The sequence below is a fragment of the Ictidomys tridecemlineatus genome, chromosome 2 (assembly GCF_052094955.1).
Source record: "Ictidomys tridecemlineatus isolate mIctTri1 chromosome 2, mIctTri1.hap1, whole genome shotgun sequence".
Lineage (NCBI taxonomy): Eukaryota > Metazoa > Chordata > Mammalia > Rodentia > Sciuridae > Ictidomys > Ictidomys tridecemlineatus.
In genome coordinates this window covers 217,556,506-217,582,383 of record NC_135478.1, presented here as the reverse complement: position 1 = coordinate 217,582,383, position 25,878 = coordinate 217,556,506, and the positions used below count along the sequence as shown (strand labels likewise).

General features: G+C 45.7%; 2 protein-coding genes across 7 annotated transcripts in view; one reads left to right on the top strand and one right to left on the bottom strand.

Annotated features, from left to right (window-relative positions):
* Positions 1 to 1,193: 1,193 nt before the first annotated feature.
* Rab19 (RAB19, member RAS oncogene family) lies at positions 1,194 to 17,889 on the bottom strand. Of its 2 annotated transcripts, none has more exons than XM_078040645.1 (4): positions 17,745 to 17,889; positions 15,627 to 15,850; positions 12,573 to 12,756; positions 1,194 to 3,088 (listed from the first exon to the last, which is right to left on the bottom strand). In XM_078040645.1, exons 2-4 carry the CDS (start codon positions 15,825 to 15,827, stop codon positions 2,820 to 2,822), a joined length of 654 nt encoding a protein of 217 aa, XP_077896771.1. In that variant the 5' UTR covers positions 15,828 to 15,850; positions 17,745 to 17,889; the 3' UTR covers positions 1,194 to 2,819. The 2 variants fall into 2 exon arrangements, with proteins under 2 accessions (XP_077896771.1, XP_077896772.1); XM_078040646.1 differs by having other exon boundaries at positions 17,728 to 17,874.
* Positions 17,890 to 21,181: 3,292 nt separating this feature from the next.
* Positions 21,182 to 25,878, top strand: part of Slc37a3 (solute carrier family 37 member 3) — a 50,032-nt gene continuing 45,335 nt past the window's right edge. For 4 of the 5 annotated variants that reach the window (XM_078040639.1, XM_078040641.1, XM_078040638.1 and 1 more), the window contains exon 1: positions 21,182 to 21,316. The gene's annotated coding sequence lies outside the window, so the exon portion shown is untranslated. The remainder of the gene's footprint in view (positions 21,317 to 25,878) is intronic. The other variant, XM_078040642.1, reaches the window with a different exon arrangement.

Sequence of the window (25,878 nt, the reverse complement as noted above, 5' to 3'; positions counted from 1 at the left end):
GCTGGGTCAGTCCTGAAGGGTGGAACAGAGCTGCCAAGAGCTGTCTGAGCTTCTAGACTGAACACAGAGATGTGCACACCAATGTATGCACCTGAGCACAGGAGGCCCTTGTTGGCCACTGACTGAGGAAGACAGTATATTTGACTGGGTAGGAAGAATTTGGCAGTAGATGGGGGCTGAGGCAACTCACAGACCTTTAATACAAATTCTTACTTTTCTCTGGAAACTGGGAGTTTGGCAGGTGTTCTCAAAGCTTCCCCTTTGTGAACAAAGGTGGAGGAGGGAATGAGAAGGGTGCTGATGGGAGGGGCTGCAACTCCAGCAAAAATGAGGTCATGTGGGGGCTGGGGTCCTGGCTCAGTGGTAGAGCGCTTGCCTTGCATGTGTGAGGCACTGGGTTTGAAATAAATAAAACAAAGGTCGGTCAACAGCCAAAAAAATGAGGTCCAGACTTCTGTGGGATTTAGCATAACTGCTCAGGTGCTTAAGTGGGGTGTGGAGCCCTCCCATCACCCAAGACCGGATGAGAAGGATGCCTGTGGATATATGTCTCCCAGGATGTCCCAGGCTGGAAGGACAGCTGTTCTAGAGGGGGGCTTCAGGTGTTCCTAGAAGACTGCTGTTTCCCCCTGATGTCCTTTTTTTTTTTTTTTTTTTTTTTTTAAAGAGAGAGTGAGAGACAGAGGGGGACAGAGAGAGAGAGAGAATTTTAACATTTATTTATTTTTTCTTAGTTCTTGGCGGACACAACATCTTTGTTGGTATGTGGTGCTGCTGAGGATCGAACCCGGGCCGCACGCATGCTAGGCAAGCGCGCTACCGCTTGAGCCACATCCCCAGCCCTCCCCCTGATGTCCTTAACTTCAAGGAGCTGAAAGTACTGGCTGAAGGCCCAGTTCAGGGGCACTTGTCCACTGAGCCAGGTCCCCAGCCTCACTGAGTTCCTTAACAGCTTGCTTTTGCTGAGTCTGGCTTTGAACTCCTGTCTCAGTCTCCCAAACTGCACAATTGTACACCTGCACAATTCAGGGGTTCATCTCTGGGTTTGTGTGATTATGCAAATCTGCAAATGCCTCAGAGGGCTGGGACCTCAGGCTGTCACTGGCCTATGGAGGAAAGCTCCTATAGAGACTGAGGTCCCAGCTGTGTTCCACAGCAGCTGGCAACCAGAGGCACCTTTGACAAGGCATTCATTTTGGGACACATACTGAACAGGTTGGCTGAACTAGGAATGGAGATGCTCAAAGGGAGGAATGAAGATTTGCAAGACACAAAGTTAAAAGGAAAAGTGCTTGGTGTTTTGGAAGGCAGAGCAGGGGGAAAGCACTGCCCTTCATCTTGGGCTATTTAGTATGTTGGTGAATCCTGAAGGTCAGATTGAACTCCTAGGGACCAGGAAATGTCTAAGGGAGCTAGAGGACACCTCAGGGGCTGCAGTGGGCTGGTGGGAGGAAGAAAGGTGGCCTTAAAGACTGACTTCTGGGCTGAGAGTGAGCTGGGTGGTATTTGGGGGTGCATGCTGCTCCACCACCATCTGTACCAAAAGGTTTAGCCTTTTAAACAGGAAGCTGAGATACTCAGAGCACAGCAGGGAAAGGGAGGGATGGCCAGCAACTTCTGGGAGAAAGGATATGAGGACGTCCCAGGTTAAGTGCAGCATCCTGCAGTTGGGTATATCTTCTCTGTAGCACTGAGTTTAAAACCAAGAGTGTGTTCCTTTCCGGTGCCTTCTCATCATTTCTGACCCTCACAGGGGACTCTGCAACTGACAGCTGCAGTCATCAGCAGAGACAGGAGCCTCTGCCAGGTGAATAGCCATTGCTCATTGGGGCCTCAGACACTTGAGGTCGAGGGGCCCTGGCCTACTGCCTGCTCTTGAATCCCCTGCTGCCTGGATCCTGCCTGGCCAGCCTTATGTGTTTAGTTCTGAAAGCAAGGATCTATTCCCCCACCAGCTCCAAGGGTCCAGCTGCTCTTGGACCACATCTTAGAGAAGAAGTGATACAACACTGGTTTTATAATCCTCTATGAGCCAATTTAATTTCAATTCAGAGTTGGTTTTTCTTTTAATATATATTTTTTTAGTTGTCAGTGGAACTTTATTTTCTTTATTGATAATGCAGTGCTGAGAATCTAGTCCCTCACACATGCTCGGGCAAGCGCTCTGCCACTGAGCCACAGCCCAGCCCTAGAATTGATTTCTGATCCAGTAGATGTTTTAGAAATTCTAGGCATCCCTCATATCCTTATGGTCGAAAAAGTGCCCCATCAGCCCAACCCAGACCAAGTGGGACTCCCCCATCTCCCTCAGGTGGGTGGTTCCTGGCAGTTCTGCAAGACACTGTTGCTTGTGTTTAGGTAACAGGACTTGCTCCCCAGTGCAAACTGAGGTGTGAATGTTGGGGGAAACTTGGCAACAGCATTTTGGTTTTTTCATGGCAGGCTTTCTCCCATTTCCCTGCCCGAGCTGTAGAATGTTCCAAACATCCTCTCCCGTTTTGCCTTCACTATCTTCTTCAAGTTGAGAAGTGAAATCCAGGGGAAAACAGTTGACCTGATGGGATGGGGGTGGGGCAGAAAAGAAGGGAAATGCAAACCTTGACCTTCCCCTGTATAAGTTCAAGTTTTACTAGGAGTGAAGAAAGATGATGCTGTTCCCTTTCCTTGGAGTCTGCGGTGTGAGTCAAGGCAGAAGTGCTGTTCCTTCAGGCTAGAGGGATCAGGGGTCAGTGGCAAGGCTGCATTTGTCCTGCAGTGCTACACAGGGGACCCTGGGTATCTGACTGCCTCTGCTTTCCAAATTGGCCTCACCCGCGTATTCAGCAGGTGCAGTGGCTCTTCTCACTGGGACCCTGGGCTATAAGAACTGGACTGGAGTCTGTGGGCAGACTGTGCAGGCCGCCCTCCCCATACAGGTGCAGGCTGTTGCGGGCGATCAGCTCCTTGGCCATCAGCACGAAGACTTCATCTATGTTCTTGGACTCCTTGGCGGATGTCTCCAAAACTGCCAGGAGGCCGTACTTCTCAGCCAGTGTGCAGGCGTCCTCAAACAGGACGTGCCGCTTTTCCCACAAGTCACATTTGTTTCCTGAAAGTGAAAGAGAAGCAGACATTCCACTGAGAATCTCACCTGTCTCCCCACGGCCTCACAAGAGGTAGCAAGTGCTCTACCATGAAGCTATATCCGCAGTCCTCCAAGTGAGCTTTAAAAAGAACATTTGACTTCAGCAATTGCACACCCATTCACAAACTGCTAAGTGAGGGCGAACGTACTGCGGGTGAAACCACAGGTGGGTGCAAGTGGAGCCACTCTCTCCAGATGGTGTGGTAGTGGTGGCACACCCTGTAATCCCAGTGACTCTGGAGCCAAAGTAGGAGGATTACAAATTCAAAACCTACCTCAGCAACTTAGTGAGGCACTAAGCAACTTAGTGAGACTGTCTCAAAAAAGATAAGAAGGGCTGGGGATATGGCTCAGTGGTTAAGTCCCCCCAAGATTTAATCCCCTGTACCAAAAAAAAAAAAAAAAAAAAAGGCCGGTGGGCACGGGCAGGAGAAGTGTGTATTACTGGCTGGAATAGGTGGAGCTGTCACTCCTCCCTGACAAGGAACAAAATGAACCAGAGTGCCTCTCAGACCAACCTCCTCCTTCAAATCTTGACCCTCTTTTCACTCATTTTCCCCCAAACTATAAAGTGTTGGATGCTGTGAGGTGGGCCCCATCTGGTTGGGGAGATGGTGATTTGTTGGGTTGGAGGTGCACACTGAAGGACTTTTTAAGCTATAACTTTACATACAATAGCATGAACAACCTTTCAGCATACAGTTCAGAGTTTTGTCAGACTGCATCCACCTCTGTAAGCACCAGCGCCTGCAGGATGTGGAGCATTTACCTTACCCAAGGGAGTTCCATGACAGGCTTTGGGAGTGAGACCGAGGATGGCCCATAGAAGGAAAAATACCCTGGCTCTTCTCTTCAATGCATATGCTATCAAATTATCTGAATGTGGAATGTGGAAGTAAAATTGTTTTCCCACAGGATTTATTCCACTAGACATCAGGATTTATCACAGCTGTGCTGGGGTTGTGGCTCAGTGGCAGAGCACTTGCCTAGCATATGTGAGGCACTGGGTTTGAGCCTCAGCACCACATAAAATAAATAAAATAAAGGTATTGTGTCCAAAATCACAAGTTCCAGGCCAACCTGGGTGACTTAGTGAAACCCCATATCAAAATAAAAAGGGCTGGGGATGTAGCTCAGTGGTAGAGTGCCCATGGGTTCAACTTCCAGTACCACAAAGAAAGAAAAAAGATTTATTGCAATATTATTATTTTTTTATCTAAGTAAAATATAAAACAGGGCTGGGGTGTGGCTCAGTGACAGAGCACTTGCCTAAAATGTGTGAAGCTTTGAATTCAATTGCCAGCATGCCATAAGAATAAGAGATACAGGGCTGGGGATGTGGCTCAAGCGGTAGCGCGCTCGCCTGGCATGTGTGCGGCCCGGGTTCAATCCTCAGCACCACATACAAACAAAGATGTGTCTGCTGAAAACTAAAATAAATAAATAAATAAATATTTTTAAAAAATTCTCTCTCCCTCTCCCTCTCCTCTTTCTTTAAAAAAAAAAAAAATCATCTGGAAAAATAAGAGACCCCCAGAATAGCTAAAGCAATTCTAAACAGGAAGAGTGAAACAGGTGGTATCACTATACCAGACCTTACACTATACTACAGAGCAATAGTAACAAAAACAGTATGGTAATGGCACCAAAACAGGCTAGTAGACCAGTGGTACTAAATAGAGGACACAGAGACTAACCCACAAAATTACAACTACCTTATATTAGACAAAGGTGCCAAAACCATGCACTAAAGAAAGGATAGCATCTTCAACAAATGGTGCTGGGAAAACTGGAAATCCAGATGCAACAAAATGAAATTGAATCCCTATCTCTCACCATGCATAAAAGTTAACTCAAAATGGATTAAGACTCTAGGGATTAAACCAGACTCTGCATCTGATAGAAGAAAAAGTAGGCCCTAATCTCCATCTCGTGGGGCTAGGCTCCAAATTCCTTAATAAGACGCCTATAACACAAGAATTAACAAATGGGATGGATTCAAACTAAAAAGTTTTTTTCTCAGCAAGAGAAATAATATGTGAGGTGAATAAGGAGCCTACAAATTTTTACCCCTCACACATCAAATCGAGCTCTGATCTCTATAAAGATATACAAAGAACTCAAAAAGCTAAACACCAAAAAAACAAATAACTCAATCAACAAATGGGCCAAGGACCTGAACAGACACTTCTCAGAAGAGGATATACAATCAATCAACAAATATACAAAAAAATGCTCATCATCTCTAGCAATCAGATAATTGCAAATTAAAACTACTCTAAGATACCATCTCACTCCAGTAAGAATGGCAGCCATGATGAAGACAGACAACAAGTGCTGGTGAGGATGTGGGAAAAAAGGTACACTCATACATTGCTGGTGGGACTGCAAATTGGTGCAGTCAATTTGGAAAGTAGTATGGAGATTCCTTGGAAAGCTGGGAATTGAACCACCATTTGACCCAGCTATTCCTCTATACGCAAAGTACCTAAAAACAGCATACTACAGGGACACAGTCACATCAATGTTTATAGCAGCACAATTCAAATAGCTAAACTGTGGAGCCAACCTAGATGCCCTTCAATGGATGAATGGATTTAAAAAATGTGCCATGTATACACAATGGAATATTACTCAGCACTAAAAGAATAAGATCATGGCATTTGCAGGGAAATGGATGGCATTAGAGCAGATTATGCTAAGTGAAGTTAGCCAATCCCCAAAAAACAAATGCCGAATGTCTTCTCTGATATAAGGGGAGTGACTCAAAATAGGGTAGGGAAGAAGACTACCTCTACATAGGGAAGAGGGGTGGGAAAGAAAGGGAAGGAGAAGGGGAATTGCAAAACACACGTATGAAGATGTGAGGAAAAGAAAAAGAAAAAAGCATTACCTTAGATTAGGTAGAGAGAAGTGATGGGAGGGGATGGGATGGGATGGGGGGATAGGAAGGATAGTAGAATGAAACAGACATTACTGTGTGTATATATGTGACTGCATGACCAATGTGATTCTGCAACCTGTACACTCAGAAAAATGAGAAATTATATCCCATCTTATTCAAATGTATGATATGTCAAGGTCAACGTACTGTCATGTATAACTAATTAAAACAAACAAAAAAATTAGAGAGATAGATAGATTGGCTTTTTTCACTTAACATAATTTCGTTTTTTTGTTTGTTTTTGTTTTTTGGTACCAGGGATTGAATTCAGGAGCACTGGACCACTGAGCCACATCCCCAGCCCTGTTTTATATTTTATTTAGAGACAAGGTCTCACTGAGTTGCTTATTGCCTTGCTTTTGCTGAGACTGGCTTTGAATTCGAGATCCTGCCTCAGCTTCCCAAGCTGCTGGAATTACAGGTGTGCACCACCATGCCCAGCAGCATAATTCCTTTGAGATCCATCTAGGTTGTTGCATGCATTGATAGTTCATTTGCCCATTTTCAATGTAATAGTAATAGTTTTTATTGCTTAATAGTATTCCAAACACAAACTGTTTCATCATCTATTTATTTTAGTTGCTTTTGTTTTTTATTTTGTATTTTGGAAGTTTGTTTTATTGTTTGTTTGTTTTTGTACCAGGGATTAAACTCAGGGCTCATGCTCACTTAACCACTGAGCTACATCCACAGCCTTTGTGTGTGTGTGGGTGTGGTGCTAGAGTTTGAACCCAGGGCCTTGTGCATGCGAGGCAAACATGCTACCAATTATATCCCCAGCCCTCACAGCTTTTTTTTTTTTTTTTTTTTTGTATTTTTTTTAGAGACAGAGTCTCACTGAGTTGCTTAGTTGCCTCACTTTTGCTGAGGCTGGCTTTGAACTCGAGATCCTCTTGCCTCAGCCTCCCAAGCCGCAGGGATTACATGCATGTGCCACTGCATTAGGCCTCCATAGACTTTAGAGGGGCACTTAAGATCTAACTGTTGCCTAGTAAGTTGGTGCAAAGGATTATTATATAAATCATGCAAAAGAATAAACCACACCTGCATATAACAAAGAGGATGAATCTCATGAACAATATTGAGGGGAAGACATTCTGTATGATTCTGATATAAATTTTATATTTTGATATAAAATTTAAAGGCAACAGCAAAACAAAACTGCCGTATTTAGGGATATGGATTCAGGAAGTAAAATGATAAAGCAATGGTTGTCATAAAAGTTACGTTTGCTTACCTTCTGGGGAGAAGAAAAGGGGAATAAGTGGGGGGTATGAAGTCTAGCTGGGGGAGTCTGGCAATGTTCTCTTTCTACTAGGAAATAACACCCACCTTTTCTCGAGTGCTTAGCACTGAACTAAGTGATTTGTAACTGTTGACTATTAATCTTTCTTTTTAAATTTAATTATAGATGGGCAGAATGCTTTTATTTTATTTGTTTATTTTTATGTGGTGCTAAGGATCGAATCCAGTGCCTCACACATGCTAGGCAAGTGCTCTGCCACTGAGCTACAGCCCCAGCCTAATTTAATCTTTTTAATGTAACAAAACCTTCAGAGCAGGTTCTAGAATGGGAGTTATAAAACTCAAAGTTATAAAACTATAAAGCTGAGGAAGTAGAATTCAGAGTAAGAAGCCCAAGTTCCAACAGAGAGGACAGAGAGGGAAACTGAAACTCACATCTGGTCCCAAAGTCTAGGCACAAAGGCATAGATGTGGCCTCAATCAGAGCTTTCAAGAGTCCTGACTGATTGGGTCTCATCAGCTGTTGGAGAAGAGTCATAAAGGGACCGAGCCCACCAGTGGCTCTGAGAACCAATGCTCTGGCTCCAATCTTGCTGCGCTTGTAAGTAATAGAGCTAAGTCACCTGCCTGGACACTTAGCCTCCATTCCCTTCTCTAGGAAATGTGGACTGTAGTCTCCACTGTTAGGATTGTGGTGAGGATTCATGGAATAACCCAGGAGAGAACTTAGACCAGAGCCTTCCAAGTGTTTTATGAGTGTCACCTGTACTGGTATCTTCCTAGCACTGTCCTGTCCTGCACCCCTGGGGGGCATTGCTCATAGGAAGCAGTTGTACAGCTTGCTAGGAACTAAGTGATTTGTATCTGTTGCCTAATTTAATCTGGAAACCCTGGTGAGCTGCCCACTTGATGCTTTGCAGAAATGTGTGTTGAAGAAGACATAGGGACCCTTTCCAGGTGCATTTTTATCTTCATAACTCTGAACTTTGTCATGGTAAGTGCCCTATCAGAAGTCATAAGTTCTGGTCCTGAAGGGGACCTTTGAGAAGAGAGGTGGCCTCTCACTCCTTTCCAGAACAGATGAGGACCCTCTATGCAGAAGTCCCCTCCCTGGTCCATGGATGTGGGAAAGGACACATTCCAAAAAGTCGGAACTAAATGTGGGGGGCATTCCCTTTGGCAGCAGACTGTGGAATCGGGCTCTGGGTCTGAGGCAGCAGGCAAGGGCGAGCAGTCCAGGCTTTAGTTATTCAGTGAGGAGAAGCAGAATGAGTTAAGCAGCAACACTGTCCTCAAATCTGGGCATGAGACAGGCCAGAGTGGGAGTCAGGACATAGCTGCGAGTGTACTCAGTGGTAGAGCATTTGCCTAGCCTGTTGGAGGCCCTGGGTTCCATCCCTAGCACCCCAAAACAAAACAAAACAAAAAGAAAAACTCCAGCAAAGACCTAAGGAATAAAGATTGTGAAATGCAAATCCTTTTGGACTCATGAAAGTAATAAATCTATACCAACAACATGCCAATGACCTCTTCAAGGCAACAGCCCATCCACAATTGGGTTTTGTGTCCTGTGACCTTCTCTTCCCCTGGGGTCCGGTTACTGGGTCTGGCTGGGCTCTCTATTCCAGGCCAGCTTATCTTAGGCTGGCCTGGACCATGCTTTGCCATGAAAAGAGTAGTAGAGCAGGGGCTGGGGATGTGGCTCAAGCGGTAGAGCGCTCGCCTAGCATGCGTGCGGCCCGGGTTCGATCCTCAGCAGCACCACATACCAACAAAGATGTTGTGTCCGCCGAGAACTAAGAAAAAATAAATAAATGTTGAAATTCTCTCTCTCTCTCTCTGTCCCCCTCTCTCTCACTCTCTCTTAAAAAAAAAAAAAAAAAAAAAAGAGTAGTAGAGCAACAGGATTCCTTCCTAAGGAAGTGAGACGGAAGATACTGAGAGGATGGGCTTTTTTAGCAGAGCAGGCCTGGGAGGATGCTTTGAGGGAATCCATGAGGGACTGTTCAGCTGTGAAAGAATGTGTTTGGCCCAGGTTATCCCATGTGTGAGAACCAGCTCTGAGTCAGAGAACACAGCTGCATGTAGAGGGCAAGGGGCTGGTTTACAGGGCAAGGGGAGGGTGGGCCCACAGCCTAGACCTTGGTCCAGTCCTGAGAATCGGATCCTCAGCGTCTTACTTTTTTTTTTTTTTGTTTGTTTGTTTTTTCTGGGGGGGGGGGGACCAGGGATTGAACTCAGGGGCACTCAACCACTAAGCCACATCCCTAGCCCTATTTAGAAACAGGGTCTCATTGAGTTGCTTAGGGCCTTGCTAAATCACTGAGGCTGGCTTTGAACCCGTGTTCTCCTGTCTCAGCTTCCTGAGTCGCTGGGATTACAGGTGTGCACTACCGAGCCCAGCAGCCTCTTGCTTTTTGGTGGCCTAATTCTACTATGGTCCTAGCCCTAGCAGGGCTTGACTGCTTGGCTTTTCCCATGCATTTTGACCTTTTACATAGGCCATTGTTATTGTTATTATTATTTATGGTGCTGAGGATCCCTACTGTTATTAATTAAAAAATTTTTTGATACTGGGGATTGAATCCAAAGGCACTGTACCACTGAGCTAACTTTCCAGACCTTTTTCATATTTTTATTTTGAGACAGGGTCTTGCTAAGTTGCCAAGGGCCTTGCTGAGGCTGGGCTCAAACTTGGAATCCTTTTGCCTTAGCCTTCAGAGCCACTGGAATTACAGGTGTGCACCCGGCAAGGCCCCTGTTATTTGGGGACCATAGATAAGTTAGTTCTTTCAAACAAATGAACATTCTAGAAACAAATCCTACTCTTTATTAAGTGCTTACTATGTGCCATAGCATTGTACTTATGTACATCATCTCTTTCTTTTTTTTTCTTACTGGGAATTAAACTCAGGGCCTTGAGTATGCTAGTCAAGTACTTTATCACTGAGCGTCACCCCCAGCCCTTTCTTGAATTTTATTTTGAGATAGAATCTCACTAAGTCACCCAGGCTGGTCTCCAACTTGGAATGCTCCTGCTTCAACCTCCTGAAAAGCTGGCATTACAGGTGTGCATCATCATGCCCAGCTCATTAAATTTTTATTTTATTTTATTTTTGTACTGGGAATTGAATCCTGGGTGTTTTACCACTAATTGACTTTCTCCAGCTCATATTATTATTAATTTAAAAAAAATTTTTAGTTGCCAATAGACCTTTATTTATTTATATGTGGTGCTGAGAACAATAGACCTTTATTTATTTATATGTGGTGCTGAGAATTGAACCCAGTGCCTCACACATGCTAGGCAAGTGTTCTACCACTGAGCAACAATCCCAGCCCCAATTTTTGAGATAGAGTATCACTAAGTTGCTGAGGCTGGCCTCAAACTTGAGATCTTCCTGCCTCAGCCTCCTATTGGTTCATTTAATCTTTACAATACTACTAAGTCCTTTGTGTGTGTGTGTGTGTGTGATGCTAGGGATTGAACCAAGGCCTTGTGCGTGCAAGGAAGCACTCTACCAACTGAGCTATATCCCCAACCCTACTACCAAGTCTCATCCTATCAATACTATTAGTCCTATCATATAGATGAGCATACCATATCTCAGAGATAACTCGCCACAGGGTTAGGATATACTAGACAGGTCCTGCACTAGCCATTACACCTGGTATGGTTAGCTCTTTCTCAGTCCCATAGCTAGCTATCTTTGCAAGTTTTAGCTGTGCTTTACACATGGTAACATGCATTTGAGTCACCCCAGGATCTTGTTAAGATGAAGATTGACTCAGCAGGTCTGGGGTAGAGCCTGGGATCTTCTTACCCTGAGATCAAACTCCCAAGTGATGCTGCTGGTACACAGACCAGACTTCTAGCCTAATTAAAACTTAACAACCTAAAACTAAAACTTAGCAACCACTTGGTAAACAGTAGTATTTCTAGGAGGGAGGAAAAGCCAACCGGGCTTGCAATACTTAAGTAGCAGAGAAGTGGGCTGGGGATGTGGCTCAAGCGGTAGCGCACTCGCCTGGCATGCGTGCGGCCTGGGTCCGATCCTCAGCACCACATACCAACAAAGATGTTGTGTCTGCCGAGAACTAAAAAAATAAATATTAAAAATTCTCTCTCTCTCTCTCTCTCTCTCTCTCTCTCTCTCTCCCCTCTCTCACTTTCTCTTTTAAAAAAAAAAAAAAAGGAAAAAAAAGAAATGCTTTTCTAACTGTACAATAGGATTGCCCATATTTCAAAGCAGGAAGTTTTCATTGTGTAACTGAATTTTTCCTTAATTTTCATGATGGTTTGTTGTTAAGTTTGGTCTAGGATTTTTTTTTGGGGGGGAGGGTCGAGATTAAACTCAGAGGCTCCTTACCACTGAGTCACATCCCCAGCCCTTTTTATTTTTTTTATTTTGAGATATGCTTAGGGCCTGGCTAAATTGCTGAGGTTGGTTTTGAACTTGTGATCCCCTGCCTGGGCCTCCTAAATTGCTGGGATTACAGGCTTGGGCACGTCTGGATAGTTTAGGGTCTTTTTTGGCGGAGGGGCGGGAGGTATCGGGGACTGAACTCAATGGCCCTTGACCATTGAGCCACTTCTCTAGCCCTATTTTATATTTTATTTAGAGAGAGTCTCACTCAGTTGCTTAGTGCCTCGCTGTTGCTGAGGCTGCCTTTGAAATCCCAATCTTCCAGTCTCAGCCTCCGGAGCCGCTGGAATTACGGGCTTGCACCACCACGCCCGGCTGTTTCAGGGTCTTAAGGAATATAGATAATCATTCAATGAAGTCATTCAATAGCGAGGCACATTCATCTGAGTGACGTCCTGGGGATTTGGAACCACCTGTCTGTTAACTTCAGACTCCAGTCGTACTACCTGTGCAGTCCACGCAGCACCTGTGCACGCGGTGTGCCGGGGTCTCCCCGCCCACCCCAGACCCACCCAATGAGAGCTCGGGGGAGGGGTGGCGAAATCTGTCCCGCGCAGCCCCTGCTGGAGCCGGAGCCGGAGCCCGTGCGCACCGCAGGCGTGCGCTCTGGCGCTGAGCCGCGTCCCCAGCCTAGAAATCTGTACCTTTAACTAGTTCGCACCACCCCATTCTCATGCTCAAATGAATCTATTGGGAAGTTCTGGGCAAGGTAGTTTTTAGGTCCCGTCCATCGCTGTCACGACCCACCGCCTGCCCCGGAAAACTCGCGACACGCCGGGCGCCCGCAGAGGGGGCTGGTCAGGAAAACAGTGAGCCTCGCGGGGACGCCTACCGATCAGCATGATGACCAAGTTAGCCGCTCCGTACTTCTCTATCTCGTGAATCCAGTGGGGGACCGACTCGAACGTGGACGGCCGCGTGAGGTCGTAGGCGATGATGGCTGCGTGGGCGCTGCGGTAGTAGCTCTGGGTGATGGTGCGGAAGCGCTCCTGGCCCGCGGTGTCCCACACCTGCATCTGCAGAAGGACAGAAGAAGGGCCTTCAGGCGTCCGGCCACACGCGACCTCTTTCCCCGGAGTAACTCAGCGCAGTGTCCTGGGTCTCACTCATTTTCCCTGCAGGGCTGGGCGGGGAGTCTTTTAGTTGTTCCCTGGGTGACTTGGACCGAGGTGCTTTCAGGACTGCATGTCACCACCTACAGGATGCTTCCCTGGGAAGCAGAGCATTTGTTCTTTTGACTTCTCACCTCAATGTCCTTAGGTCCAGATTTTGGGGTTATCTTTTGAGCCTGCTGCCCATTGATGGGGGATGGCATTGGTTAAACTTTTTTTTTAATGAATTAATTTAAATTATTATTATTATTTGGTACTGGGGATTGAATCTAGGGTGTTTTTCTTTTTTCTTTTTCTTTTTTAACCACTGAACCACATCCCCAGCACCTCCCCCACCCTCTTTCTTTTTTAATTTGGTCTCACTAAGTTGCTAAGACTTGCCTTGAACCTGTGATCCTCCTGCCTCAGCCTTCCCAGTTGCTGGGATTACAGTCATGCACCACCCTGACCAGCTATCTCTTTGGTATCATACAGTAGCCAGACCATATTAACAATTTCCTGATGATTTCCAAAATATCCATCCCCTGGCCATCAGGGGTTGAATCCAGCATCCCCCACATGCTAGGCAAGTGCTCAGCACAGAGGTAAATCTCCAGCCCTTTTTATTTTTGAGATGAGGCTCCATAAGTTGCCCAAGCTGGCCTCAAAGTTGTAATCTTATTCCCTCAGCCTCTCAAGTAGCTGGAATTAGAAGTTCAATTTTTTATTTTATTTTTTTCCTATACTGGGATTGAATTCAGGGATGCTCTACCACTGACACACATCCTTAGCTCACTGGTTATTTTTACTTTGAGACAAAGTCTTGCTAAATTTTGCAAGATGACCTTGAACTTGTGATCATTCTGTCTTAGCCTCTGGAATTGCTAGGATTACAGGTTTGCACCACCATGTTCAGCCCATTTTTTTTTTGTGTGTGTGTGTGTGTATGGTGCTAGGGATTGAACCCAGGGCCTGTGCATGCAAGGCAAGCACTCTACCAACTGAGCTATATCCCCAGCAGCCCAAATACCTTTTTACAATTGTTTTTATTTCATCAAGATCCCAAATAGGATTGTGGTTGTGGTTCAGTGGTAGAGAGCTTGCCACACATGTGTGAGGAACTGGGTTTGATCTTCAGCAACACATAAAATAAATAAATAAATAAATAAAGATATTGTGTCCACCTACAACTAAAAAAAATATTAAAAATAAAAAAGGGGCTAGGTTGTGGCTCAGTGGTAGAGCAGTTGGCTCGCATGTGTGAAACACTGGGTTCAATTCTCAGCACCACATACAAATAAATGAATAAAATAAAGGTCTATCAATGATTAAAAAATTTTTAAAAAAATTAAAAAGATACCCAATAAACACCTGTAATACCAGTAGCTTGGGAGGCTGAGGCAGGAGGATTATGAGTTCAAAGCTAGCCTCAGTAATTTAGTAAGGCCCTAAGCAACACAGTGAGTCCCTGTCTCTAAATAAAATATAAAAAAGGGCTGGGGATGTGGCTCAGTGTGCTTGGGATCAATCCATGGTTTCAAAAACACAAAACAAAACAAAACAAAACAAAAAAACCAAAAACAAATAACCCTCAGCAATTTAGACCCTGTCTCCAAATAAAAAAATAAAAAGAGCTGAGCATGGTGGCACACACCTATAATTCCAGTGGCTCCAGAGGCTGAGGCAAGAGGATCTTGAGTTCAAAGCCAGCCTCAGCAAAAATGAGGCACTAAGCAACTCAGTGAGACCTGTCTCTAAATAAAATACAAAATAGGCCTGGGATGTGGCTCAGTGGTTGAGTGTGCCTCTGAGTTCAATCCTTGATACCCCAAAATAAAGAATAAAAAGGACTGGTAATGAAGTTCAATGGTAAAGCGCCCCTGGATTCAATCTCCAGTATGGAAAAAGATCACAAATAAGATCCATTGACTACATTTCACTAACAGTTTTTTTTTTTTTTTTTTTTTTTTTGGGCGGGGGGGAACAGTACTGGGGATTGAACTATGGGAGGTTCTACCCCTGAGCTACATACATTACCAGCCCTTTTTAGTTTTTGAGAGGCCTAGGCTGGCTCTTAACTAGTGATCCTCTTGCCTCAGCCTCCTGAATCACTAGGATTATAGGCACATTTGGCAAAACATATTATCTTGCTCTGATTTTTTTTTTTTTTGCAGAGAGATGGGTACCAGGGATTGAACTCAGGGGCACTGGACCACTGAGCCACATCCCCAGCCCTGTTTTGTATTTCATTTAGAGACAGGGTCTCACTGAATTGCTTAGTGCCTTGCTTTTGCTGAGGCTGGCTTTGAACTCGTGAACCTCTTGCCTCAGCCTCCCAAGCCGCTGGCTGGATTACAGGTACGTGCCACTGCACCCAGCTTGCTGTGATTTAAATTTATACTTTGACAGTGAGGATGGGCATCTATATTTTAATCTATGAACTAGTAGTTATAAAGCTTGGAAAATAGTAGGTTTGTCCAGTCTGTGAATTGGCCACTTTTTGTATTTGGTTGTTGGTCTTTTTTTCCTAGATATTTATCAGAGCTCTTTTCACATTAATAAAATTAGCAGTTTGTCAGTCTCCTACTGCAAATATTTCCTTACAGTTTGTCCTGCATCTTTTGACTTTGCTTATGGTATTTTTTGAGTATGTGGATTTTTTTTTGCCCTTTCCTTTGTTTCATGCCTTAATTTTTAAATTAATGGCTGATGTCCCCCATTCCAGGGGGATATTGGTGAGCTTCATGTTGGGAACTCTGACGAAAGGAGGCAAAGCCACCCTGTGCTCCTCTCACCTTTACTTTCTTGCCGTCAATCTCCAGGGAGCGCACGGTGAAGTCCACCCCGATGGTGTTCTGCTGTGTCTCAGTGTAGACCCCAGATTTGAAATGCTGAACCACACATGTCTTCCCCACATTGGAATCCCCAATGAGGATAACCTTGAACAAATAGTCAAAGTTCTCATCTGCTGCCCTGGCTGAGCTGTAGAACTGCATGACTCTGATCACCTGGAATAGACCTAAGAAAAGAAGGGATTCAGCTTCTCTCTAGTGGGCACCCACCAGGCACCAGGCACTGGACACCCAGCAGAAGACAAGACAGAGGGCCATGGTGGCTTTCACAGCTCAAACATTCTCGTGGGCGTGGGATGCTAATGATGGCAGTACCAGACTTCCCCACCATGTGTTGACAGTGCTTTAGGGGTGCCCTCAGAATGATAAGGTACTGCTGTCATTCTCTGGTGGATGGAGAATGCCTGTTCTCCAGATCACAGCATTGAGGAAAGCCTAGTCCAGGAGACAAGGTGCCCCATGGGCCATCAGAGAGCAAGATGGCAGAGGAAGTGCCCCCAGGAGTGACTTCCCTGCCATTAATCAGGGTGGAGGACATGTGCCCAGGAAGCCTGAGACAGGACTGAGGAGGTTTGACTGGGAGTTACTTCAGGGTCAGTTCAGGGAAGAGTGATGTGGCCTATTTATTTATTTATTCATTTACTTTGGTATTAGGGATTGAATCCCGGGGCGCTTTACCTATGAATTACATTCCCAGCCCTTTTTATTTGTTATTTGAGACAGGGTATAGCTAAGTTGCTTAAGGACTTGCTAAATTGCTGAGGATGGCCTTGAATTTGGAATCCTCCTGTCTCAGTTGCCTGAGTCACTGGGATTACAGGTGTGTGCCACCATGCCCAGCTAATTTAAAAGTATTTAATGGTAGTGTTTCCCCAAACTAACTGATTATCAGATTTACCTGGGAAGATAATTAAAACATATGTATTCCCAGAACCCATCCCAGATCCATTATATACACTTTAAAACTAAAAAAACAAAAACAGAACCATACACATACATACTCCCCAGATGAGTCTGATGACAAGCCAGGTTTGGGGAACACAAGTTAACACAAGCAATCACCTGCAACTTTATTCTCACCTTTAATATCGCTGTCACTACCTCCTGAAAATGACCCATTGGGCAGCTCTGACTTCTGCAGGGTTGAAACCCATTTCCTTGGATTTCAGTCCAACCCCAGAGATACCTCTGCTGTGCCAAAACATGTCACATTCCTGTTCCACAGGACAGCTCATCAAACACTCATAGCAGAAAGCTATTCCCTCAAGGTAAACAGCCTTTAACTGTCCTTTATATGATACTGCGTTAGGTCTCCTCATCAGATATCTCATGAAAGTAAATGAAACCTTATCCTATTTGATGATAAAATTTGATGTGCTAAAAAAGTTCCTGCATTGACACCCTTCTTCATTTTCCCCTGATTCATTCTTTTCTCTAACGTTATGGAAAAACCAAGTCTAGCTAGGCACGTGGCGCATGCCTGTAATCCCAGAGGGTTAGGAGGCTAAGGCAGGAGGATCACAAGTTCAAAGCCAGCCTCAGAAACTTAGTGAGACCCTGCCTCAACAGAAAAAAATAAAATGGGCTGGGGATGTGGCTCAGTGGTTGAGCGCCCTGGGTTCAATCCAAAGTACAAAAAAAAAAAAAAAAAAATCCAAGTCTATATCATCACAAAAATATCCAGTCTGTATGTAAATATGTAAAACCCAGGGTTTTAAAGGAATGAAAAAGAGCCATATCTTTCTTGGATGCCTCAGATATCACATAAGGCTAAATGATCCAGTAGACAAAAGACATACTCAAACCACTTTTTTTTTTATTTCCCTCTGACTTTTCAACTAAGAAAGCCATTCCACTTCCGGTCTCATCACTTGAACTTGAGCTGAAACCTTATTTTCATGTCCCTCCTTCCCTTTCCCCTGTAAGCCCCCAGGGTTTCCACCAAAGCCCTCTGTGACTTAGCCATGTGCTCCACAAGGAGAAACCGAGCCACCCCTTAGCTCACATCCTGCACCTTTACCTTCCTGGCTCACCTGTGGCTTACCTGTCTCCCTCTCTCACCTGTGCTAGCCAGAGGTAATGCTGTCTTCTCCTGGTTTCCTTTGCAGCCCTCGGTGCCCCTTCTTCCTCCTGCCTCGCTGCGTGGTGGGAACTGTAGTTCTGGCCCCAGGTATCAGGTTGTGTGGCCTGAGAAAGTGAAAGGAAAGCAAACACAGTCCCTCCCACCTGCCCCAAGCCACCTCAGCCACAGAGCCCCAGGCGAGGCGCTGGAGCACCCGGGAGCCAGCTCCCCTCCAGCAACCACGCTGCCCCTGCTCCTGTTGCTCACTGTCTTTCCTGCACCTGGCATCTGTCATTTCCCCTGGTGTCCCCTGTTTGGCTGGGCTGGGGGTTGTTAGAAGGATACTGAGTCTTAAGTGACTTAATTGCTTTGTGGATTTGAAAAGCTCTTTTTGAGAAGTCCCAGAGAGAGAGGAAGCCAGCAAAGAGGAGGTGAAAAAAAGGACTTTGAAGGTGTGTGTGGAGGAAGAACGGAACAAAAGTCTCAGCTCACTCCCAAATTCCACCACTCAGTGAAGGTTAGTCTCTAGGTCTTGGAAAACCTCAAACCTGCAGTTCTGAAGGCTGGTGGTAGATGCGTAGAGCTGAGATGGATTTCTCCTTCTATTCCCCACAGAGTCTAGAATACTGACTGCTTCTAGCATAAGGACTAGGTGATCTGGGAGGCTGGGGTAGGAGGATCTCAAGTTGGAGACCTGCCTCAGGAACTTAATGAGACTCTAAGCAATTTAGCAAGACCCTGTCTCAAAATAAAAATAAAAAAGGGCTGAAAATGTAGCTCTGTGGCAAAACACCTCGGGTTCACTCCCCAGTCCAAACAAAACAAAACAAAAAAGCAAACCAAAACCCCCCAGATTTTCTACATGAGGTAGGTAGAGGGCTGTATACCTACATATATGTAGGGTAATGTGTATTGCTGTTAAATAGCACCAGGAGCAAAAGAGAATCGGAAACATCACGATTGATAAAATACTGAAATTGGCATAGTGTTTTCTAGGAAAGAGTCCCAAATCAACTTGAGTAGGTTGCAACCAGCAGTTTTACAAGAAGAGGTTGGGGGGAAATTCAGAATGTACATAATATAATAATGGTAAATATTGCTTTAGAAAATGCTTGGGTCCGTTGTATACATGCAGTTGTATATACTGGGAATGAGGTAAAATGTTCTTTCTTGGGCTGGGGATATAGCTCGGTAGAGTACTTGCCTTGTATGCACAAGGCCCAGTACCCCCTCCCCCCCTAAAAAAAATTCTTTTTTTTCTTGCCTGTGTTGGCAGGGGGCGGGAGGTGTCACTGGCGATTTAACCCAGGAGTGCTCTACTACTGAGCCACAACTCCAGCCCCTTGTTTTCCTTCTCACATTTTTAAAAAATTGGTGCCTTCTTGTTGAACATACTGATGGGATTTGTTATATATTCCTACATGCACACAATGATAAAACAGCATCATTTGGCCATTATTACTCCTCAGCATTTCCTCCTCTCATTACATCTTCCACCCCTTGTTCCAGCCCTTTTTAAAAATTTTTATTTTGAGGGCTGGGGATATAGAATGCATGCCTCACATGCATAAGGCCCTGGGTTCAATCCCCAGCTCCACAAAAGAAAAAAAAGTATTTTGAGATAGGGTCTCACTAAAGTTTCTGAGGTTGGCCTCAAACTTGCAATCCTCCTGCCTAAGCCTCCTGAATCGATAGGATTACAGACACCACTATGCTGCTGGCAGGTAGAGCAAGAAAACAAACAAAAAAGACACTGCCAAATGCTGCTCTGCTCTGTGGGCTGCTGCTTTTTTTTTTTTTTTTTTTTTTTGTGGTGCTGGGGACAGAACCCAGGGCCTAGTATATGCAAGGCAAGCACTCTACCAACTAAGTTATATCCCCACCCTGGGCTGCTGCTTTGAGAGCCACCATGACATGTCCTCAACTTGGAAATCAAATGTAGGTCAGGATCTACCACAAAAGCACAGGCTGGGGCAGGAAGTAGACTTGGTGTCTGTGTCAAGGAGGTCAGGTGCAAAATATTGTATTTCCTCTGGTAACGGTTATGGTTACAAAGTAAGTCAGCTGACAGATCCAGCACTCAGAGAGCACCCAGAGGTAGGAATGAAATGTTAAAAATGTCCAGGTGATTAAAAAAATTAAGTCCAGAGATACATACTCTCTCCCCCAAGTTGAAAGGGCATCGTGTGGGCTATGGGGAAATTAAGTTTTTTTTTTTTTTTTTTTTTTTTGGTTTAAAGAGAGAGTGAGAGAGGAGAGAGAGAATTTTTAATATTTATTTATTTATTTTTAGTTCTCTGCGGACACAACATCTTTGTTGGTATGTGGTGCTGAGGGTCGAACCCGGGCCTCACGCATGCCAGGTGAGCGCGCTACCGCTTGAGCCACATCCGCAGCCCGAAATTAAGTATTCTTGCCGTGGGTGGAAGTAACAGAGGCTGTGCACTTGTTATCCATGCATAAACATAATCACATGTGCATGTATATAAACAAAGAAATGCACAAATATGTACATATATACCACATATTTCACTTTTTTTTTTTTTTACTATTTTCACTTTTTTGTGTGTGTATGTGATACTGGAGGTTGAATCCTGGGACTCAAACGTTAGGCAAGTGCTCTACTATTCAGATATATATATTAAGAACTGCATTTCTGGGGCTGTGATTGTGGCTCAGCGGTAGAGCTGTCCCCTAGCACGGGTGGGGCCCGGGTTTGATCCTCAGCACCACATTAAAAAAACAAATAAATAAAATAAAATAAAATAAAATAAAGGTATTGTGTTGTGTCCATCTACACCTAAAAGAATATCAACTTCATTTCCCCAACAGTTGAAAGCCCCCAGGAGGCAGCGCACCTTTGCCTTTATTTGCCTAAAGGGACCCTTGCTCAGAGTTCTGTTGTCAGGCTTTAACTTTGCTGAAGGCTACATTGATGTTATTAAGGCAGATGGGGCGTGGTGCAAACAAAACTGTGTATGCTACTCACAGACTAAAGGCCCTGCCAAAATGGGCAACTACATCTATTTATTTTTTGGTGGAACTGGGGATTGAACTCAGGGCATTGTGCATGGGAGCAAGCACTCTCCAACTGAGCCTTATCCCCAGCCCTAGCAACTGCATTACTTAGTTTAAACAAAAATTTAATGCTTAGCCAGGTCAGTAGCACAGCAATAAAGAATAAAATTAAAATTAAAAAAATAAAAGGATGGAATAAAAATAAAAATATTCCATAAAGATAAAAAATGGAATAATGGTTCGTTGAAAAAAAATCTGTCCGTCCGTTTTCCCCCGCGTTTCAGCTCTGTTTTTCCTCTTGACTTTCTCGGCCAGCAACCCCGGCGGTGTCCCAAGCCCGGGGCTGGGGCCTCGGCCCCGCGGAAGCGCCCCGCCCGTAGGTAAAGCCGCGCGGCGGGACTACAACTCCCGGCTTGCACCGCGCTCGCGCCCGGAAGCCCTGGCCGCGGCTCCGAGGGTGAGGTGGCGGCGGGGGAGGCGGGCAGCGGCGCGAGCCGTGCGGAGCCAGCGCGTGAAGCGGCCGGGCGCAGCCGGGGAATCCTGCGGGTCTCGGGTGCGTGAGCTCCAGCGCGTGCAGCCCGAGCCCGGCAGGGGAGGGGATGGGCCCGAGGGGCTCCTGGGACGCGAGGCGGTGCGGAGATGGGGGTGCTGGCAGCTGGTGGGTGTGGCGTCCGGGCGGGGCCGTCCCTCGCCCCCCGGTGGCCCCGCGCGGTCTGCGGGTCCCGCGGCGGGCGGGAACCTCCGGGGAGCCGCGGAAAGGGCCTCGTGGCGACCCGCGTCCCCGTCGGAGCCCGCGGGGGGCGGGGGCTTTTGTGCCCCTCGAGGACCCGCCGCGGCCTTGGAGCCCGCGAGGCTCGGACTTCACCAGCAAAGGGCTGGTCCTGAGCCCGGCGAGGGACTGCCCAGGGGCTGGGAGGCGGTCGGAAAGGATGGCCGAGGGCAGAGAGGCAGGGGTCCTGGGTTGTGATTTGGGGATGATCGTGGTCTCGGCCCCGGGATTGACGGTCCTGTGCCTCCTCATTCCTCCCTCCACACTGATTTGCAGAGTGTGGTCTGTTTACTCTTAGTTTTGACAGGAGATAATGGGACGTGTGCCCCTGCATCCTGGGGTTCGTGAGACGGTAGGCGGCCTGGTGCTACATTGTTACCGAACTGTTTATAGGAAGAATCCTTCCCCGTGGGCAGAATCAGACTTGTTTTTCCTCCTGTGTTGGAGATTGAGCGGGCCTGGTTCATGCTAGGTAATTGCAGTCAAAGCAAGTGCTCTACCTTTGAGTTACACCCTCAGGCTCCCCCACTTCTTTTTTTCTTTGAGACAGGGGTTTACTAAGTTTCCCAGGTTGGTTTCGACCTTGCCAGCCAGGCAAAGACAACGTTGTTGTCCTTGGAACATGTTCAAAAACAGGAAGAATGTGGTTTTGGGAATCCTGAAATAAGAAAATTTTACAGATAAATTCTAGGTATTTAACATCTGTGTTATTGAGACAGTTTAAGAAGAGAGAAAAATTACAAAGAGATTTGAGTTTTGAATAAAAAAAGATTTGTGTGGTACAGGTAAAATGGCTTCAAATCAGATGTGAAATAAAAAGCTACTTGTATAAGTGTTGGATATTAAGGTATTAAATTAAAACATACAGTACTGTAAAAACGGTCAATTCAACTAACCTTTTAACACTTTCCTATGTACCTCTTAAACTTTGAGTATGCATATTTTTTCACTTTGCAAACATAAAATTTGAAGTCTAGGGAGTGAGGAAGTTGCCTATCCAGTGCCCTTCTCATTTAATGTGTAAGAGAATCACTCTTATCATCAAGGTGAGCTTTTTCCCATCCTGCATGTGTACTTGTGCATCTTAGGTGTGATAATTGTAATTGCTGTGTTTTACTCAGCTTGGGATAGTTTCTAAGCCTTTGCATTTAAACAATATCACATAGAATGTAGAGTCATAGAGCTAGGTTGTGGCTCAGTGGTAGAGCTCTTGCCTAGCATGTGTGAGGCACTGGGTTTGATTCCCAGCACCACATAAAAATAAAAACAAGTAAAATAAAGGTATTGTGTCCATCTACAACTAAAAAAATATTTAAAAAAATGTAGAGCCAGTTCTGGTTTGAATATGCATTACTTTTCTTGAGAGATTACTTTCTAAATTGTTTATGGTGGCATATGCCTATAATCCCAGCTACTTGGGAGGCTGAGGCAAGAGGATCACAAGTTCAAGGCCAGCTTTGGCAATTTAGTGAGACCCTGTGTCAAAATAAAAAATCAAAGCTGAGGGGCTGGGAATGTGGCTCAAGCGGTAGCGCGCTCGTCTGGCATGCGTGCGGCCCGGGTTCGATCCTCAGCACCACATATCAACAAAGATGTTGTGTCTGCCGATAACTGAAAAATAAATATTAAAAAAAAAAATCAAAGCTGAGTATGGTGGTGCATGTTTGTAATCTCAGTAGTCTCAGTGGCTCAGGAGACTGAGGCAGGAGTATTGTGAGTTCAAAGCTAGTCTCAGCAACTTAGTGAGGCCCTAAGTAACTCAGTGAGACCTTGTCTCTAAATAAAAGTACAAAAAAAAAAAAAAAAAAAAAGAGAGGGGGCTGGGGATGTGGCTCAGTGGTTAAGAGCACTTGGGTTCAATCCCTGGTACCTAAAAAAAAATATGAAAGGACTGGTGATAGAAAGAGAGAGAGAGATCTCTATTATCTTTCTTATCTGTAAACTATTGAGAGAATTGAGTGATATTTGTGCAAAGTACCTACCATGGTGCCTGGAACCTTGTACAAAATATAGTGTTGTGCAAAATCATTCATTCAAAACATCTTCTTTGGGCTGGGGGTGTAAGTCAGTGATGGAGCACTTATCTGCCATGCACAAAACCCTGGTTGACTCCTCAGCATTGCAGAAACAAGCAGCAGGAAATCTTTATTGCTCATTCTAATTATTCTGCATAGTTCTGGATTAGAGCTGTGGTCTTATGAAAGAAAGCCACTGCTCTCTTGGAGCTTTGATGAAAGGTAACCAATCACATCAGATGATTATGTTGGGAGAAATGCTGTAAAGGAAAGAAGCAGAAGCTGAGGAGTACCATTTTTTGATAGGCTGGTCAGGGCATGCCACTTGAGGTAACATTTGAGGACGAACCAAGAAAAGGAAAGGATTCAGCCGTCATAAGGAAAAGCATGTATGGCAGCACAAGAGCAAACAGGGCCCAAGGCATGAGAGGTCTTAGCAAGTTAAGGCCCTGGTGTGGGGCACCTCGGGTGGGTCCTTAGGTCGGGAAGGCAGGTGGCAAGGAATGTGGCCTGACCAAGGACTAGGGAACACCTCGCTGCCCAGGGGGCATCTATTCATGTCATAGGAGGCTGCTCATCTCTGTAGATGCCAATAGGGACAGAACTCCAGCTTCTAAGAAGTGAGGGAAAAGGGGTAGAATTGTGTGTGCTGTGTGCTTGCAGCTATGTGAGTGAGGGGAGGGGCTCTGCTGGGATGTGGGCAGGGTATGGATTCTGCAAGGTACAAAAGGAATTGGGAAACGGGAGGGAGGCTTCGCTCTCTGCTGGGTTGTGCCTTTTGACTTTTCTACCTTATTCATATATTCCAAATTGAAAATTAATAAAACAAATTCCGAGCTCTCCAGCCATCTACTCAGGCAGTCCCCTCTGTCATTTGGAGCCTTCTCCCACCAACCTATCCCTTAGCCATCCTACTTTTCTGTAAGAAAAGAGTCTGTTTTGATGTGCGTCTTGGGGAGACATCAAAGGGTTGTAAGCAGAAGCTGGCTTCTGTTTTCACATGTGCTTCAGGCTCCTGCAGAGAGTGACTTGGGCTGGGGTAGATGGAGCTGGTGAAACCTCATTGGAGGCCGTTGGGGTCAGTTGGCAGGTGGGTGATGCTGGCGGTTTATCTTAGGGGAGTGGCAGTGATGGGGCAGAGTTGATGGGGCTAAGTTTTGGAGGTGAAAGGACTGGGTTTGGTAATGGGCTGGATGAGGAAGCTGTGAGAAAAGGAGAAATAAAGGGTAAGTCCCAATTCCCTTGGTAGACAGGGAGGAATGGCGGAACCATTTACTGAGGTGGAGGCTCCAGGGAAGGGGTGGATTTGGAGGGAGAAAGGAAGAATCCTGTTTTAGCTCTGTGGAGGGATATCAGGTGGTCAGTAGGAACCCTGGAGGGTCTGAGGTGGCACCATAAACCTGGGGATTATTGGCATAAAGCTGTGGTACTGGCTGAAGGAATGTGGCCTGACCAAAGACTAGGGATGTTGATGTTGGAAGTTTAAAAAGAGAAGTGTGAAATTGCCACCTCCGAGTTGAGGAAACGCTTGCTAGGGAAATGCAGCAGGCTTGCCGAGCAGTGTTGCAGCCCTTTGAGGTTTGCGGGTTTGAATCTGAGAAGGAAACCTGTTTGTGATTTTTCTCTGACAAAACTCAGCTTCATGGGTGCAAGGCAGGCGGACCAGGCTGGGAGAAGACCAGGCCAGGAGAAGACTTGGCCAGCAGGAGATGGCAACCTCTGAGCTGCTGAGGAGTCGAGGCCAAGGCAGATGTGGCAGACATGGGGAGGACACTGAGGTCGTGAATTGGGAGCCTGCTTGGAGTAAAATAACTGCTGGAGCATGGGGTGTTGGGCAGGCAATCTGGAGACGAGATGTCTGAAATGCAGTTTGGGAGCTGATGACCAGGGTTAGTTTTGCCCACAGAGTGGGTTTAATCAGGAGGTATCCACTGCCTGCTGGAATGCTCTGAAGCAGGGGAGGAAGGTATGTGAAACTGGAGCTGTCCACATTAGAAAGGCAGTACTTGGGCCATCAGTTGATGGTATCTCACAGGATATTCTGTGAGATATCTGTGAGATAGATAAAGCCCCAGGATAGACCTCTGAGTATCTTTACTGCCTAGTAAAGACTGGGACATGAATTTCCAAGGAGGTAGGGTTCCCCCCCCTTCCCCCACATTGGGGATGGAACCCTGGGCCTCACATTATACACAAGCACGCTGTCACTGAGCTACATCCCCAACGGATTTTATTTTATTTTTTGAGGGTAGTAGGGATTGAACTCAGGGGCCCTGGACAACTGAGCCACATCCCTAGCCCTATTTTTTGTATTTTATTTAGAGACAAGGT